This window comes from Hippocampus guttulatus, chromosome 2, assembly GCF_054856545.1.
Source record: "Hippocampus guttulatus isolate MCC_2025c chromosome 2, RoL_Hgut_1.0, whole genome shotgun sequence".
Taxonomy (NCBI): Eukaryota; Metazoa; Chordata; class Actinopteri; order Syngnathiformes; family Syngnathidae; genus Hippocampus; species Hippocampus guttulatus.
The window spans coordinates 15,555,281-15,574,573 of record NC_141262.1 but is presented as its reverse complement, the minus strand read 5'-3'; the positions used below and the strand labels follow the sequence as shown (position 1 = coordinate 15,574,573).

General features: G+C 41.9%; 1 protein-coding gene across 2 annotated transcripts in view; it reads left to right on the top strand.

Annotated features, from left to right (window-relative positions):
- Positions 1–892: 892 nt before the first annotated feature.
- The window catches only part of LOC147208641 (pro-neuregulin-2, membrane-bound isoform-like), a 46,326-nt gene continuing 27,925 nt past the window's right edge, over positions 893–19,293 (top strand). For both annotated transcript variants that reach the window (XM_086138617.1, XM_086138608.1), the window contains exon 1: positions 893–2,327. In XM_086138617.1, coding sequence (XP_085994743.1) covers positions 1,916–2,327 — 412 coding nt within the window. In that variant the 5' untranslated portion in view covers positions 893–1,915. The remainder of the gene's footprint in view (positions 2,328–19,293) is intronic.

Genomic DNA, 19,293 nt, shown 5'->3' with positions numbered 1-19,293 from the left:
AAAGGTAGCAAATTTTCATGACACTATGCTTGCTAATCAGCTACTAGCTTTGCAGTTTGCAAACAGAGCAAAATATTGTTAAAATTTGCAACATTCCTCTTTTGTTGAAGTCCTTTTTTAAATACTGTACACCACATTATGATTGTGTGCGCCATGTCCAGTCTTTCATCATAAGTAAGAGTGCCCTGTCTTCCTATTGGTCAATGCCAAAGAACTGATTGAAGGACAATGCAGGACATGTCACACTCTGCGGCAAGACGAATAAAAACTCTGACATGCCAGACGTGTGTCGTTGTGGTTGTGATGTGTCCAAGACACCTTATGCCCAATAGCTGAGGATGTCACACTGCACAGGCTACGACGCATTAAAACACCTCCAAATCAGCTTCAAGACACGATGTCTGTTGGCTCAAAATCAGGCTACAGTTGTGTAGCCTGAACCTGTCAAGCCCGTTCAGACCCCTAGACAAGCATCCTGTTCTGATGTGAACCTCTTGATGGTGATCAGACAAAGCAGGGTGTTATGTTTGGTAACACTCATGACACAACCTTTCCTTCAATGTCCTTATCATGTCTCCTGTGTGACAGCATATATTCATCTCTCTCCGGGTGGGCATGGAGAGGTTTTCTGACTTCAGGACAACAGTGGCCACCGTATTCATCCTGAATATATGGCACAAAATGTTTTGTTGTGAGTGAACGTTATTTTATTTTGCTTGATCTTGAGTTGTGGTTGCAACATGTAACTTCACGCAAAAATGCCAAAATTGAGTCTCAGCTGCTGCGGTGTCTCTCTCTGCACATCGCATTGAGAAGCCCAGGACCCCATTGAAAGCATTTCGCAGTGTTACTCATCGCAACCGCAGTGTGTAGCAGGGAGCATCGAGAACCACACTGGTCACCAATACAAGAGGCTTGGCAACGAGCTATTGTGTGTGTGTGCACTGTGTGATTCCTACTGCAACCAGGCTCGAGGAGGAGAGGATCGACCAGGCAGGTTACACGTGAATCGGCGGTGTTTTGGATTCAAGGGTATTTGCGCAGGAAACGGCGATCCGACGCCAGTGACCGGGCAGGTGATGCTTGCTCATGTAAGGCGCACGCGTGTGCTGAGGGGCGCAGGGGACGCGACTGGAGGGTGCGCTCTACTGTTGCACCGCCTCACCGGATAACAGCGATCTCATCCTGTCTGGTCTTTCCCCGGGGTCCTCTCTTTTGATAGCGGATTTACCGGACAAAGAATTTTTCTTCCTCCATTTTTTTCCCCCCTCTCAAGCCAGAAGTGGATCAAGGTCCTGAGCTTGCGTGGAGTGTTTATCATTTATTTTGATTTTCCCCCTTTAAGCGCACAAGCTGTAAGCGCAAAAGCTTTTTTCCCCACCCGGAGAGGCAATGCGCCCACCCATGCGATGCTAGCCTATTAGCTGGAGAGAGAGAGAGAGAGAGAGCGGCGGGGAGGAGAGAGGGAGAGGTTTCAGTCGGGGAGTCAAGGGAAGACTAATTTACGAGTCTTGCTTTGCCTTTTAGGAAAGAGCAGAAGAGGCGGAGGAGAATGCAAGCAGGCACATTTCTTTTAAGAATGCAGGAGAAACGGGCCGTTTCCGGTTCCTAAGCTAGTGTGTGTGTGTGTGCGTGTGTGTGTGTGCGTGAGTGCGTGTGCAAGTGAGCGCGTGTTGATTTTCGCGCGTGTGCGAGTGAGAGTGTGTGTTAGCGTGTTATTGAGTGTGTGCCTCTCATCCGAGGCCAGCAGCCGTATGGGGAAAGCGGCGGCACACACAGATGGCATGGACACTTCCACAAGGTCTGCCGCTCTGCCTCTGCCCTGCCTCCCTTGCCGGAGCTTGTTCGCAGCCGTCTCTCTCTCGCAGCTCCCTCCGCCGCCTAGCAGCACTGCACCACAGCACAGGGTGACGGTATGAGGCTTGATCCAGTGCATTTCTCCATGCTGGTCATCGGGGTCTCGTTCGCCTGTTACGCCCCGAGTCTCAACTCCCTCCAGGACCAGGCGTACCGATCAGCTGTGGTCATTGAGGGCGAGGTGCGCTCCTCCCCGGAGAACGTCTCCTCCCGCGAGCCATACAGTGTGAATGTCAAAGTGCTGGACGTGTGGCCCGTCAACAGCGGCGGCCTCGAGAGGGAGCAGCTCGTCACCGTCGGGGACTTTAGTTCCGAACCCCCATGCACCACGGTGGAGAAGGACCACAGATATATCTTTTTCATGGACCCGACCGGGGAGCCCTACGTGTTCAAGGCGTCGTACGCCCCCGTGGACGCCAGTGAGCCGGACCTCAAGAAGGATGTGGAGAGAGTGTTGTGCGAGGACTGCGGTAAGTTCCAGGTGCACATGCACTGTGAGGGCCACTGGAACAGATGTAAAGGAGACGGGCTCGCGCGTGCACGTGTGGAGTCTATACCGTGTCTGCGCGTGCGCATGCGCGAGCCGATTGACACTTCAATCCACCATAACCCGGTCACCTATAATCAAATGAGAAGCATGGTAGAAAATGTGCGTGCGCGTGTGTGTGCGTGCGTCCTATGGATATATGTGTGTGCTTGTAGAAACTACCACCCAACGTCATTCTCCCTCCCTTCCATCCACTGCAGACTCCTGCTGACTGGTGATCAGGGCATTCTGACTCTTTGAGCATAGCCAGCAAGATCTGCACCATCACAGATTAGAGCGGAGCTCCTGTGTGTGTATGAGTGTGTGTCTGTGTGCGTGTGGACAGCAAGCTTGTGTTGAGGTGACCTTTGTGTCTGTTGCTGAGGATTGTTGCCAGGGGCCAGTATATCAGATGTCAAATCATGACATGTCTCACAGTTGTGACTGCGGTGACCTGTGAGTGGAGGGTTCAGATAGGCCATCCCATTCCCGGGGTATCTGAAGTAGCATTTACTGCCATAAAGTGCACTGTGGACGCACATCTGTTGCAATTTTAGCTTTTATCATTTTGAACCACACCGGATTTGGGCGACACCTTTGGATTGGATTCAACATAACAAGACACAAGTAATAGTTATATACTTTTATCTGTGTGGGGAAAAAATTGAGAACCCTCTTTTCTGTTCCAGCATGAGCACATGCTGGAACAAGTATGGTGGGGGTCAAGAATAGGTGGTTCTCCAAATTTTTACAGCAAGTTACACCACAAAGTTTCACTACACTGACCAACATTTAAATAATTAAAGAAATAGGCAAAATTTTCATGAGTAAATTGAATCCCCCCCCCAAAAAACATTCTTTTGTTAGACAGTGTAACATTTTGTGCAGTTTTAATATAAACACTGCACTTAAATATGATAAATTATTTGCGTGAAGCATTCAATAAAATGTATGGCACAAAAAGTTACCTAAATGAATGCTTGAAAAGAAACAATTCTTCAGGATAACATGCAAACATATTGTTAAGTTAAATAAAACTGAACTGTAAATACCAAATGCATCGTTCCGAAAAAAGTTGAAACCACTGTAATATGATGCACATTTTAAACGTTTAACTTAGTGATTCATTCGCATACTACAAGAGGGAGCCCGTGTGCCACTCGTGGTACTCGTACCACACTTGAAGAATTGTTGTCTGTAATGAACCAAAATATCATCAACATACATTCCAAGGTCTTGTACAAAGTCCGGGACTGTCATAACTGCAAAAGCTAGCTACTCATTTCGATGACTGTGATTTAAACTGTGTAGCACTACGTCATCTCTCAGGTGTTCCTATACCTGAGTTGTCGTTTTCTACAAAGTATTACTCCATTTGTGATGTCATGGTCTTTTAGTATCTTTCATTGTAACCCAAAATTGAAAATATTGTGATCATTAACAAATCGGCATAATGCCTGTGCATACAAAATGGTAGTGTGAATATCTGTTCTAAATGGCAAGTGCCTTGCGCTGACTTTTTTGTGTTGAATACACACTGTATAATTAAATAGGATTGAATTAAATCCTTGGAGGAAGTTGGAACAGGAAGGAAGTCAAACGTCTGTACAAAGAGCTCATCTAACAGCCCAGCTAACAACGTGAGGTTCTATTTTTAGCCCTGTGACATGCTAAAATGATCAAGTTATTTATTTATGACACGGCTGTTGTAATCAGGCTTCAGTGTGGGCCATATTTTTTGGCAGGGTTAGACACACACACACATCGGCAAGTAGAAGCACAATCGGAAGTGGGAGACATTCTAAAGCCAGTTGAACATTACAGATGCATTCGAGTAACCAGCAGATGTACAAATATCAGAGGCATGGATAACAAATATTTTGTCAGGCCCAAATCGACAGTGTTTTCTCTTTGACAAGGAGTGCTCACTTGTGGTGTTAGTACTCCTAATGTTTTATCAATACCATCCGTACCCCAACAGAAAAATCCACGTCTGGCTGTGTTTCGTTAGGAGGAGCTCCATGGTGATCTGCAGACACACACCCTGAGCCTAACCAATCCATGCCGCGGTCGAATACCAGCAGCCAGTCACAGCCTTCCCTCCGGAACACACTACAAATCACACCTACCAGTTTTAATCCAACTGTTTGACTCTCTGTTTGTGCCTTTGGCTTTAGGAATTGATTTGTGCTTGACGGATTTGATTATGTTCATGAGACTTAGGGAAAGGTGCATATTGTAGTCAAACAAACAATACCCATCCATATCCCCGTCATTTGCCTTTCCCAGTGAATTTGATGTCTCCTGAATGAAGTCAAATCCACACCATGCGCAAAGCCAATCATTTGCCTGCAAATTGGAATAATCCAATGCTGCAAATCCTTCAAGAGCACTTGTAAAAATGTCTCTCTCTTTCTTTATTACATACTAAGTACATTGTAGAAATCATTACAAAAACTCCCAATAAATGTTGACATTTCCATCATCTGCAGAAAACTGAGGTACAGACCACTTGCCGTGACAAATCATGAAAACAATCCCGAGTTTTGTTGTGCATTTAATGGAATGGTATGAGTGCGCAGGTGCTCTTTTGACTTCTTTCTGCATTGGGTTTTACCAAGCACTCCATCCAACAACCAAGACAAGGTTACCATTATGACACCATCATCCTAATTCACAACACTGAGTTCCATGGGCTCTACCGTGCAAACTATATGAAAAAAGGTATTGGGACAGGTGCCCATTCCACCAACAAGAATTGAAAATGGAAGCAATACTACTGTGCTTCCAACTCTATCTATCTAGCTAGCTATCTAGCTAGCTAGCTAGCTACAGTATCTAACGTCTTTAATGGGGTTTAAAGATAAGATAAGAAAACCTTTATTTGTCTAACAATGGAGAAATTCCCAATTCACAACAGCAAAATTATAAAAGAGAGAAAGTAGAAGACAAAACGTATATAAATAAATATAAATATAGAATATAAAATTTAAATATAAATTTAGGCCAGGGCTATCAGGATTCTATTCATGCGATTATTGACCTTGCTTTGTAGACTGGGGCACAGTCATGCAATTGGAGAATCAAAGAATCATACAAAATGTCTTAGTAAGAGTCAGTATTTTCGGTAACAGGCCATCAACTGAATGATGAATGAATTGGTCAAGTGGTCTGTCTGAATCCTTAAGTCCATGCAGTTGACTTGCAAAATCCACACCCATCGAATCTTACAGGCGGCAGCCTGACAGAAGGCTTCTCTGATCATTTTTGTTGACATTCCTTTTGAGGTACATTGACAGATTCTTCCGAAAATAGCTTATCCGATTGCCAAATATTCCTGTCACCGATTCTGTATCAAGTGCTACTGCATACCTCCACACTGAAGCGCTCTCTCCACTTTTCCTGCCTCTCTCTTTTTTGCTGGAGTTGGAGTGGGTTTCAACTTACCGGTAAGACTGACCGGCTGTTTGTCAGGAAAATTGAGGAGTGGAATATTCAAAGGATGAGGAACAATCTGTTGCCTTGACAAGATAAACGGACGCAGTTATGAATAACATTATAAAGCTGATAATAGCCAACATTTTATCAAGAGAGAAGATCAATAGCATTACTCTCATCCCAAATAATTTTGCCATACCCACTGCAACAGGGCAGATGTGACTTCTTGTTAATGGTTGGGGAAATTTTTGCCTGCTCTTCATCAGCAAACTGCGCCAGTTGTCTGATGTTTGAAGAGTGCTTTTTCCAGATGACATTCAGAACCTTCCACAGATTTTCAAAAGGATTTAGATCAGGGCTGAGAGGAGGCCACTTCAGAATCGCCCAATGTCTTGCTCTGAGCCATTCTTGGGTGGTTTTAGCTGTGTTTAGGTCATTATCCTGTTTCAAGACCCATGACCTGTGACTGAGACCAAGCTCTTTGAAAATGGACACATTTCTGTCTAAAATACATGATAGTCTTGAGATTTCATTGTGTCCTGCACAGATTCAAGATACCCACGGTCATATACAGCAAAGCAACCACAGAACAGTGGTGTCTTCCTTGGTCATCTCCCATGCAGTCCACTTTGGCTCAAACAACGGATGGTGCGATCTGACACTGATATAGCTTTACCTTGGCGTTCACCTTTAATTTCTTTGGAGGTTGTTCTGGGATCTTTTGTTACGATTTGTACTATCCATCGCTTAAATTTCTCATCAATTTTCCTCCTGCTGGCATGAAGAGGGAGGTTAGCTACTGTCGCATGGATCTTACATCAGAATCAGAATCAGACTCATCTTTGTTGGCCAAGTATGTAGAACACACAAGGAATTTGTCTCCGATAGTACAGGCTACACAAGTATCATCATAAACTAGGACATGACAAATAAGTATGGAAGGACATTCTGTAATGTAAGGTACCACCGTTGTGCGGTGGTACCACCCAATGACAGCTGTGAGACAATGTGCAAAGTATCAAGCAGAGCTAAAGTGATCAATGGTAGAATACAATACTGTAATAGTTGTGCAGTTGGTGCAAAAAATCGTTGCACCATTTTAAAGTGACCAGAAGCAGTATTTGTAGTACAAGTGTGCAATAGTGCAGATGTCCTTGTATTGTCCCTAGTATTATCCTTGTTTTTGTCATTTTCGTTACGCGCTCCCGAGTATTACATTTCTGAATAATATCTGCAACTGCAGTCAGGGGAACATCAAGCTACTTAGAAATGTTTTTTATAGATTTTACCTTTACTCTGATCTCTAATTAGATTTTTAATCTAAAACAAATCTCTCTTCACTTCCTCTGGTCCATGTTAAATATGCTCCACACTATGAGGCATATTCTCTGGGTTGCACTCAAGTCAATTCCTTTCACACATTTCTGACAGACTTAGGGCCATATTCTCTGCTAAACTTGGAAAAGTGGCGCTGCTGTGCAATTTTTGGGCTGAATGGGAGAATCTACGCAGCCCAAAAAGTGTATTGCAGTGCACGTTTTCTGACTTAAACACCATGGAAAATAAGCCCTGCTGTCACCAAACAGCACAGTGACTACTTGTCATTCTTTCAATCGGCCATCAGAATGCTCACAAATTTCAAGACACCTGTGATTGTTGTTTGAGGACACACGGTTGAATATGTCCTTCCGGTCCAATTATTTACAATTTTTGTCTGTTTCAATACTTTGTTTTTAAAAATAATTCTGTTGAACCACATTTCAAAAGTAATGCCTGATTTTCGGTGGTTAATTTCCAGTACATTTTCATTTATTATTTCTATAATTTTTTTTTCTTTCTTTCATGAAAGTTACAGTGTGTAGAATTTTGTGTCATCAAGTGGCGAACTAATAGAATGCAATGACCTGAAATGCACTCGCAGTAAAGTGTCTCAGCGGTAAGCCTAGCACTTATTTCTTCAGCAGAGATGCAAGGAAAATATAATCCAAACGACTTCTATTTCTTTAAGTGACGGAGTAAGTGCATGGAATTTGTTGCACATGCTGTAGTCATGATGTTGAGGAACTATGTTCGCTAAGTTTGTACAATTACAAAAAATTAAATTACATCGATGTGGCAGAACACATTTTTTTGCATATGATTGAAATTAATTGTGTGTTTTTGAAATAATGAACATTGAAAAATCAACACGTTTTTACTACTGTCCCTTTAACAGAGGGGTACTGGCAATTTTGTCCACATATTCAAAAGACCCTGACTTACAAGCCGCCAGTCAAGCTTCCAGTGTGTGCACATATTCAGGGCAGGTCTTTATGCTCTCTTGGCTTCATCTTGCATCAGTGTACTTATCACCTGCAGGGCAGAATCACTTTGGCATTGATCTCAGAATTAGGAGAACAATACTGTGTTGCAGCAGCATGTCAAGACATTTCTTGCAAAAGCAGTTGTATCCAAGCCAAGGCCACACCCTTGACCAGCTTTCATTAGTATTTTCCCAGACACATTTTTGGGGAACTGTTGTCTATGTACTGTACTTAAGGCAGCGAGGAGGGGGTAGTAATTGTGACAATGTTAACCCCCCCCCCCCCCCAAAAAAAGGTGACTTTCTGATGCATCAATAATTAGCAAGCTGCAATAATAACATCTTTAATAAAGGTGGCACTCAGTCTGACGCACATACTGAACATCAATGGGAATACAAATCCCTGAGGAGGTTGACTTGGCTATAAGCCTGTGTATGTGTGGATCTCTTCTGAGAGGTCTGTCACATCTGCCTCGTTGTTGCCTTATCTGTGGCCATTTCAGACACTCTGTTTCTTTCTCTTGAATCCTCCTCTATCTCCTTCTGTCTCTCATACTGCCCTTGCTCCAGCCGAGCACAATACCCCCCAACCTGCATACACACTGCCATGCCAGTCAGCTGTTGCTGCTGTGCTGCAGATGCCCTAGTGTTCTGTCATTAGCGGGGAGATCTGGGGCTGCTATAAATTATGCACAGGGAATAACAGAATGCTGAAGATTTCTCCCCTCTGTTGTGGATATGTCTGTAAGACAACCTGACCACTGTACAGAGTGTGCCTATGCTTATATTCCCTGTCACATTATGCCTATCATTTTATATTAGCACACATCTCTGTTGCTCATTTCGCTGATGACTGCCTAACTTGTGTTCTTGTCCTTGGCTATCTTGCGTGTAAGGTTGTGTGTGTATCTGCATATGTGTGTGTCTTTGGTGGTGAATAATGTATCGGCACTTATCTTTTTCCAAGACTCAGCCTCGGCAGAAAGCTCATGCCTCTTAAAGGGGCCGACTCAGTGCCACATGGCTTAGTTTGTGAATGAGGGAGGTCTTTTTGAAACCGTGAGCGCACACACCAGTGCTAGTGCACTGCACACACCACCCACACACTGATGTGGCAGGTGCCTCACTTTATCAGCAAAGTGCATCTTTTCAGTCAAGATGGATTTGCTCCTAGCTTCTCATTTAAGATTTTTTTTCCATAGTGGAAGTGCACATGACATTTAAAATTTAATAAACACACGTTTAAATGTAGAGAGTTACTATTTTTGGCAGAGCATTTAAACAAACTTTTCTCGTGTATAAGATGCACCTCCTTTGGTATTGCAAAATGGACAAGATATTTGGCATATGTCTTAAAAAGTTTGGCTTGCAACAAACTATGGTAACACTTGATATTTAGTATCAAGTGACAATTTCAGCTGTCACGACACCATTGTCCACTGTTTTGTGCTTTGGAGCAAGGCCTTTAACTAATGCTTCTGGGGTGATCATCGTTTTCAGCTATTTTTAGCTGAATGCTGCAGGTGGTCTATATTACTTGAGCAATAAAAGAAAAAGCTTAAACAATCACTTTTTTCTTCATCCAGATACTTTAGGTACAGAAACGTGGGCTACCATTATTGGTGTTTGATTGTGACAAGTGTTGCATCTTCTCCTACCAGGTGAAATTCGTTGCTCTCTGTGGCTACACAGTGAGCAGTGGCACGTTTGTTCATCAATCTGATTTTAAATCAACTTCACGCATAGTAATTGTATTGTATAGAAATTTGAAAAACCCTTGTGAAAAGGAAAAGTATCTTGTAGATGCAGAATCTTCTAACACACAGGTGTCAAAGTCAAGGCCCGGGGGCCAGATCTGGCCAACCACATCATTTTATGTGGCCCGCGAAAGCAAATCAAGCATGTCATGTTCCATGATACTTGCTAAAGTCTGAACCAAAATTTCACATTGTCATATGTAATCCACAATAAGAGTCTAATGACTTCTAAATTTTAAAACTAGTTATCCATCCATTTGTTGTGTGCTGTGTATGTAATATGTGGAGGTGATAAAACATTTATAATGGTTTCCCAAAATTCATAACGGCCCTCCAAGTCAAACCATAACTACAATGTGGCCCGCAACAAAAATTAGTTTCACACCTCTGTTCTAACACCTTCTACAAAACGATTAATAATGATTAAAAATGATTAAAAACGATTAAAAATTAGTAATGCTTTAAAGGCCTTTTTACACTGCACTGCTTTCTTGTTGTTCGGCACAGGGCAGTGCATTCTTACCCATATTTGTAAGTTGCTTGTGTAGCAGCCAACTGGGATGTAGATCGGAGAATTTTCCTGCTGGAACGTCAATTGTTGTTAGCTCGCTGAAAACACTCTGCCAGCCCCCTCTCCTATTTGATAGAACCTCCTGACATCAGCACAACTCAAACAGAACATTTTCTATTTGATTGTGTGTCGCAGCGCAACGCAACAAGGCATTCCGTCCTCACACCCTCATATCACAACTGTGTGAAACTGGGCCCCCAACACACACATAATTTCAGGAGGAAAGTCTGTTTCGTTTTTGCTTCATTTGTGCTGGATTGTGCCGTGAAAACTTTTGTTTGTACTGCTATGGTTTTATAGATATTACGACTTCAATTTTTGATGAAGTTACCCAGCCCTCCATCTACTACGAAATCGATCTGAAATGGGACCATTTGTTTGTGCTTTGTTTGCACTGTTTTGTCCTGTAAAAAACTTCCATTTGTGCTGCTATAGATTTTCTGTTATTAGGGATTATTTTCAGGGGTGAGGGCGCATCAGTAAATTTTGCCAGTCCACTATATATTCAAATGTGTAACATCCATGTAACAGTAGCAGCACAAATGAAAGCTTTTAAAGCACACACCAGAACAAATGATTTGTACTATTTTGGTCTATTCGGAGTAGATTGGGGGCTAGGCGAACTCTGGATGACCTAAAAATTATCTGTCTAAACAGAAAAACAGTCGCATCACAAATGAGAGTTTTTAACCAGCACAAATGAAACGGACAGTTTCTCTAAAATTTTGCATGAGTTGGTGGCTATTTTCACTCAGATCGTATTCCTTACATGTGGGGTCAACAACATGGTGTCCGCGGGCACCCGGAAGCCTCTAAAGAACCAGTGGTGGGCAGTGAGCTTTTGAAATTAGTGATCTAATCCACCTCTTAATAACACCATAATGTCACAATATGTAAAAAAACTACAAAACAAAACAAAAAAACAACAACCCCACTGTATAACTCGGGCTACATTCACACTGCAGCACGTGCTCCTAAACTGTTCCTAAAACACCTTTGTAGATTCACAAATTATTGTCTGTATAGTCTCCCTTCCAAGCATTCTGACCCGCACACGCCGATAGGAATGAGGTCGATGTGGAACATTAAAGACCACTTCATGTATGTATGGATATTACCAAAAGAAAAAAACAAAACAAAACACAGATACCTTTATCTTCCAATTCATCACCTCAAGAACACCAAACCTCTCCAGTACAATATAATACAGTACTTCACAATCAATTTTTATCAGTATGAAAAACTTAAATAAATGACATGTATTCACCAGAGATGCTAATGTTCATTCATACATAACTCCTGTGAACCCCCGCTCCTCCTAAAACAAAAAAAAAAAAAAGAAAAAGAAAAATCCAGATTGAAAACAAGCTACTCTACAAAGCAGTGTTGGTTAAATAGCCACACCAAGCTCAGTTTTATTGAAAAGTACCCCTTGAAAGTGAATTTTCAATCATGGTCCGATATCATCCGATATCATAAATCAAGCTTTGGCCACACATCGAGCTGAACCAACCAGAAACGATAATAGCTGAGCCAATGAAAGGATGGATAAACGCACTCATCACTGGGCCTGTGGGACCATTTTTCGGAAGTGAATCGACAAACTTCAGTGGTGTATGTGTTTTTATCGGGGTTTATCCCCTCACAATAGCATCTTTTTTGGCCTTGTGAAAGGCAATGGGACATTTTTGTGTGTAATCCAGCCATTTTGTCCAGATGGAGGACAGATGTGATCAACACCTCAATTGTGCATGTTAGCCTGCTTTACACGTTTGCAGCTAATGGTGTGTGCGTGCGTGCGTGTGTGTGTGTGTGTGTGTGTGTGTGTGTGTGTGTGTGTGTGTGTGTGGTCATGTCAGGTGGGTGTGTTGTACGCAGCAAAAATGGGAGGTAAGAAATGGCTGGGTGAGAGTTGGGTAACTGTTGCAGAAGGGTGTGGTGGTGGGGAGTGAAGAGAACAGGATGAATGAAAAGAGGAAATAAGACATAAGTGACAAAGAGAGAGAAAAAAACAAGGGATGAGAAGTGGGGAAGGTGAGTGAGGAGAGGCAGAATTCAAAGTGTGTGTCCAGCCTCTCTCTCTCTTGTCAGGCATGCCTGACAAGAGTGAGAGAGGCTGGATGCGAGAAAGGTTGGGGTGAAATAAATTAAGTGGGAACTAGAAAAGCTTGCTCACAACGTAAAAAAATTAAAGACTAATATCCATCGATCAACTGATTGGTCTCTCTGTCATCTCTCTCCTTAAGTTTCTCGTGTGTCAGATTGAGGATTTTACATACTTCATACAACGTGTGGGGTAAAAGTGTAAATATCAGATGTCACACATGAAACATCAACCTAAGAAATGATGAGGTTTGAGAACCCTCGTGTGCAAGGGAATTTGTTACATGCACAATTGTTACTGCGGAGTTCATGTGAAGAAATTGCAGGCCAGCACTTTTTGACAATCACTCTCGCAACCGTGAGCATTCATTCACTGTTCTACAAATTGACTCCATGTTTTAATGAACTGTGGTTGTGATTACAAATACTATCGCTCAACAACATACACACTTGTCTCACACATGCGGAGGGCAACTCTTCTGCTTGTGTTGCTGCTGCGCAGAGGTTAGCGGCGGGCGATACTGCATGCAGGCCTTCTGTGGGTGTTATCCAACAACTGACATATACACACGCACACACCGTCGTCTCTCTCTTTCTTCCTCTCGCTCATTCTCAATCTCATTTTCTCTTTTCTTTCTGCCGTACATCCTCTATCTCCGGCTCTCTCCTCGGTTTCCATGGTGACAGCTGTACGCTGCAGAAATCACACTGATCGGGGAATGAGATGGGAGAGGCTTCTCCCTTTTATACATGAGGCGAGACACATGCATGCTCGCGCACTTCGACACATCCAGTACTTGAGCGGTGCGAGTCCAAACATAACTCATCAGGCTCTCCAGGGAATGAGATGACATGACACAACTGACCACTATACTAAATGCTTTCCGTATTTCCCAATGGTGCTAATGCACCTTCAACCCGAAGACATAGGCAGACACGCACACATTGCAGGTTTCCATGTTTTCATCTTCTTGACTTGGCCATACCTTCCCATGATACCGAGCCTGAAGCAAACACAAACTGGTATATGGCAACAACCTGATTTGGCTTCCGTACAAATCGCTGTCAATCGATATCACTTTTGTTGACGTCCTCTTTGCTGGGGGACAAGGTGGTACAAATATCAGCTGACCTTGAGAAAAGGACCTCTTGATGAATGGCTGATGGGAATGTTGGTCCTGTGTGATTGGCTAGCATGAAAGGCCACTCACAGACTATTGGCCACATTCGGCTGTCCATTTGCGCCTCCCCACAACCCACCGGGTGCTCTTGCTGAGGAAACTCCCTATCACGCAGTGATATAGAAGGCTTGGATCAGCAATTTGGAGTGCTTCAATGCACACCCACACACACGTACACACCCCCCCCCCCCCACACACACATACACACACACGGATACATTCAATAAAATGCATACCCCGGCATATGAAATGTATACACATAACAAATATTTTTCTTATGCATTGAGCAGTGTCTGTGTGTCAGTTAAAGCTGCAGAATGAACCTGGCCTTGGTTCATGTCCTAAAAGTCACACGCATCTTTTTTCAAAACTGAGCCCGAGCAAAATGTTTTCACTCTAATCCGCCTAATATTTCTCAGTCCACCTTCGTAATCGTGCGCCAAAAATAGATTATTTTACGAGTTCTTAGAAGAGCTTTTGACAGGGTTCACAAGATGGATGTCCTTCTTACTGATCAGTTGGTTCCCTGAGACTGAAAATATAGTTCCTCTGTATTCAGAGTACATTATATTAATATTCAAAGGTCACCATCACTCAGTAATAAATACTGGTGTTGCAAATGTTTTGTAACACTTGTATTGCGGATTCCATTCGATTCTATTCTATTCTAAAAACAATACAGAACGGGGAAAAGAAATAAGAAGACATTATTAGTCATTCACGATAATCAGTCAATGAAGTCTACATGTTATTTCATATTATTTGGAGAAATTAATGTTTTAGCTACAATGATAACATTGAAATTACATGAAACTAAATTCTCCAACAGCTAAAGTTACTGTGCTTAAGCCTTTTTTGTGCTATTGGGTTTTTATGTCATAGAAGATTTTATGCTTCACATAAATGTGACTCCAGTAATGCAGGATTCCGATTTTCGGATATGTGGTGGGTTTTATTGGCATTTTATTGCTATAGTGAGAAATCTAGTAACTATTCTTGTTCTTTTTGTGTATTGAAACATCAAATCACGATGTATTGTGCAGCAAATAGGTACAATCATTGCACAAACATAATTAATGATGTCAGCATCAATGATAGTGACAAAACCATTGCAAGAGGTGTGCAGGATGCACTATAAATAGCAGACAACAAGACTCGGTAATCTGGGATCACCTATGATATAGATGCTAGTTGTCACAACACTTTAATTACCGCATGGCTAATTTTGAATCGTTTGAAATGCTTTAATGTCAAGCTCCTGTGTAAATTTGCGTTGAAGTAGTTCTCTTGATGTCTGTTGCAGTGTTTTAAATGTGTTTCCTTTGGCCAAGCTCTAGTTACTGCGATTAATGTGCATCTTGTGTGAAAAACTGCAGATGGTTACCCACTTTCTTTTGGCGTGCATCAATGTAGGGCTTTTAACCTCCCCAGGAAGTTGTAAAAGCTGTATGAATGTTGATCTGCGAACAAACTATTGAACTTTTTCTCTCACAATCTAACAAATTCTTGTGAGAAAACTGCAAATGACAAACAATTTACCTTGGTTTTGACAGAACAATACTAACACAAACACAAACTACTTTTTATGAGGGCTGCCACAGATTATTTTGCCCGTTGACATATCAACAGTAGTCGTGATAACTCGATTAGTCGACGAATCGGATAATACATAACATCGGCATATCTGTTTATCTATCTGTCAACTGTAAATGTGTGTCTGTCTGCCTGTCTATCTATCTAACTAGCTTGCGAGCTAACTGCTGGCTAGGTAGCTAGCTATCAAAGTATTGTATATATAGCTTTCATAGAATTTATCTATATCGTCTTACGCATGAGCATTGCCCTTTGTGCAGGCACCACTTAAGTATTTTATTCTGGTGTTATTGCTGTAGTTAGCGAAAAAGATGGCCAATTTATTGCATGTGTGGATCACAGATTGTGCCTTGACACCATACAGTGCAGCTACATAACACAGCAACGATGGGCAATTCACACAAATGACCTCTTCCAAATTATAATTTTTTTACAAAACAGAATAAAAATGCAGAATCACATACAAGGAGCATAAAATGCATTGGCTGAAGTCATATTGAAGCGATGGCTCTGTTCTGTTGTTGTCATACAACATTCCGGCCTAGGGGGCGCCAAAGGTTACACACGATACATTGTTGTACATTATTATAGAAAACAGTATAAAAAATAGCTTGTTAAGAATGTTTTTTTGTTTTTTTTTTAAAAATCTAGAATATTTCATTTATTGAAATTGTAAATTCGTGGAATATTTTCAGCTTTCATCCCTTTTGTGGATTCAATAATTGCCTCAGAGAGCTGCTGGTTGGAGTTATACTGCTGTCCACCCTCTATCGGGTTGAGGTCAGTGGATCATGGTGGCCACACATGAGATTTTTCAATCTTTACAGGTATGGGTATTTTTTGCACAATGGGATTGTACATTATCTAGCATGAGAACTAGTTCCTTTCATACCAATGCAGCAAATGGTTGTTGTGAAACTCCATGTATTTTGTAGATATTCTTGCTTTTATTTTTCATCATTATTCCTGACCAAAATGTTCTCGTCCATTCCACCATTTTCTTCCTGCTCGTTGGGACATGCTCGCCATCCACAAAACGTCAAAAACTCCATCCATCTGGACCAACCAAAGGAGCACGAGATTCATCACTGAATTAAACTGGAAGAAATTGAGTGTTAATTCTGTTTTCGTCTGCTGAAAATGTTCCTCCTCATGAGTTGGTTGAGGCTTGCCAAAATATACAGTAGCTTCCAGGATTATGGCTTACATTTTGAGGAGCCTGCATTGAGATGTTCTTTGGGACTCCGTGTATGGCAGGAGCAGTGTTGAATACCTGCTTGATGCTTATCAATGGCTTTTTTTTAACTGCTGCTGTCTGAACATATTTGCATGACAAAAATGCTCCTTAAAACATCTGAATTAAGACATGCCCTCTTAAGTACACACATATTATTTGTTGGATAATGTTCTTGAAATTAGCAAAATAAACGGACTCCTGTCTTCCACACTTTCCATCCACAGAAAGATACTTCTTTTTCCCAGTTACAGTATGCACAAACCCCTGTGACTTGTGTTAGAGTGTGGAACAACCTTCTCACCTGGGAAAGTCATCATCAAACTTCAGCTTGATATCAATGAGTTAATCACAGTGGAGAAACAAAGTTTCAAAATTGTCCACAGGAAAACAAACTCATGTTCAGTGATGAGGTCTGCTATTATTTTGGAAAGAATTTTGGAAATACAATCACAAAGATGGAATATCCATTTCCATCCATCCATTTTTCGAACCGCTTGATCCTCACTAGGGTCGCGGGGGGTGCTGGAGCCTATCCCAGCTGTCTTCGGGCAGTAGGCGGGGGACACCCTGAATCGGTTGCCAGCCAATCGCAGGGCACACAGAGACAAACAACCATCCACGCACACATTCACACCTAGGGACAATTTAGAGCGTTCAATCAGCCTGCCATGCATGTTTTTGGAATGTGGGAGGAAACCGGAGTACCCGGAGAAAACCCACGCAGGCCCGGGGAGAACATGCAAACTCCACACAGGGAGGCCGGAGCTGGAATCGAACCCGGTACCTCTGCACTGTGAAGTCGACGTGCTAACCACTGGACTACCGGGCCGCCAAAAGATGGAATAGTGCTCCCAAAATTGCCAACAATAAAGATGTTAAATAGAGTAAAAAAAGGGAGAGTGATACAAAATTACTCCATAGCCATGAAATTTGGATGTTCTATCCACGAGGGGTAATTTCCTCCTGATTTTCAGCCAACATTTGCCAGCTGACAAAAGCCTCACGGTGCCCGAGGAGACGTATCCCAGTAAAGGATGAGCTCATTTGTAACCAGGTTAACCTCCTTTTGCAGCTGCTTTAGTCGTTCTACAATTCATTTCCACGCTCATAAAGACATAAAAATCTCATCTGAATGACTGCTTAGGGTACCTGAGCATGACAGGCCAAGATGCAAGAAAACACAGGAAATACCTTCAAAATCTCATCTGTGAGTTTGTTGCAGAATGCTGCTGCATTACATTTACAATATTGTCTAATGATGATATATGTAACCAATTAGACTAGCTTGCTCATTAGTACGCAGTAAAGACATTATTGTCACATCTAATGACATCATTACTGTAAGAAATATGTGTGTATTTGCAGTCTTGGCCCATTCATGTTTTGTTTGAGGGAAAATTATGCATTGAAATCTTGGGTCCATATACAGACAGCTTTTTTTGTTTTGTTTGTTTGTGGGGGGGGGGGGGGGGGGTTTGTGCTAATTTTTTCTAACAATGCTGTTAGAAATTTCAAAATTGTTAAATGTTCTTTGGTCTAATCTTAAATGATATGCTGCTTGAGGTTTCAAAAACAATTATGCTTATGTTATACAGTTGAAAGAATATGTTGAGTTCATCACCTGTGTTTCGGCCTAATTTGTTCATACGATGTGATCCGTGTTCTTTACGTGTGAACTTGATCTCATGAAACCTTGACTGTGGATGGTATGTTAAAGAATGACGCACGCATGGCATGGCCACCCCGCACTGAGCTCACTGAGGTGTTTTTCACCCTGTCCACCACACTACAAAGTTTCTGGCTACGCCCTTTGCCCCAAGTGCTTTACACTTTGCTCATTAGGAGCAACTGAGGCTCAGTGCAGGCAGGCTGGGCAAAGTTGACCAGTAAAGTTGCCAATTTGTTGGTGGTGCCTGATGATGAATTTGTACCTTAAAGAATGACAGCCACAGGAACACACACTGGCAACACTAGCACTGACTTTCATGACTTGGGGCTTGGATATACAGCAACATGGGTGGGGTAAGCAGTGGCTCATTTGTGTGAGACAGGACCACCCTCTCAAAACTGCATTTTTTATTTTCCTCTCTCAAACGAGAGTGAAATGTAAAACGTGTGCTATCATTTGTGGTTGTTGGAGTATTTTGACAAAAGCATGTCAAATACATGTTATCAAGACCGCTGGGTTCTACAGACAAAATCTGTGGGGGAAAATGTAGACTAGTTCGTCTTTAATAATTGTGATTTTGTTTTCGTCCCTGCAGGTACAGTTTTTCTTTTCAACATATAATTGCATTGATGACAGCTGGGAGGGTCAGCAAGTATAATTAACACACACACACACGCACACAAAAAAACACCAAACAGGACCAATGCCACACTTTTGAAAACATTAAGATGTAATGATTGAATTTATTTTGTAATTAGTTTGACATTTTTATACAATCAAATATCTGAATGTTCATAATTTAAAATTTGACCAATATTTGTGTGCGAGTGTGTGTGTGTGTGTGTGTGTGTTTATTTTATGCTCCAAAAAGATTTATTGTTTGAACAACAGCTATTATATATGCAAGACTTCAGCATACCTTATATATTTTCCACGTGACACACCATTTGGAAGTCTGTCTCTTAACTGTTTGTGTGACCCAAGATAATATTGTATTAGTTTGATTTGTAACATTCAGAACATCATAATTCTCATTTGTTGACATTTTCCTACACTTAC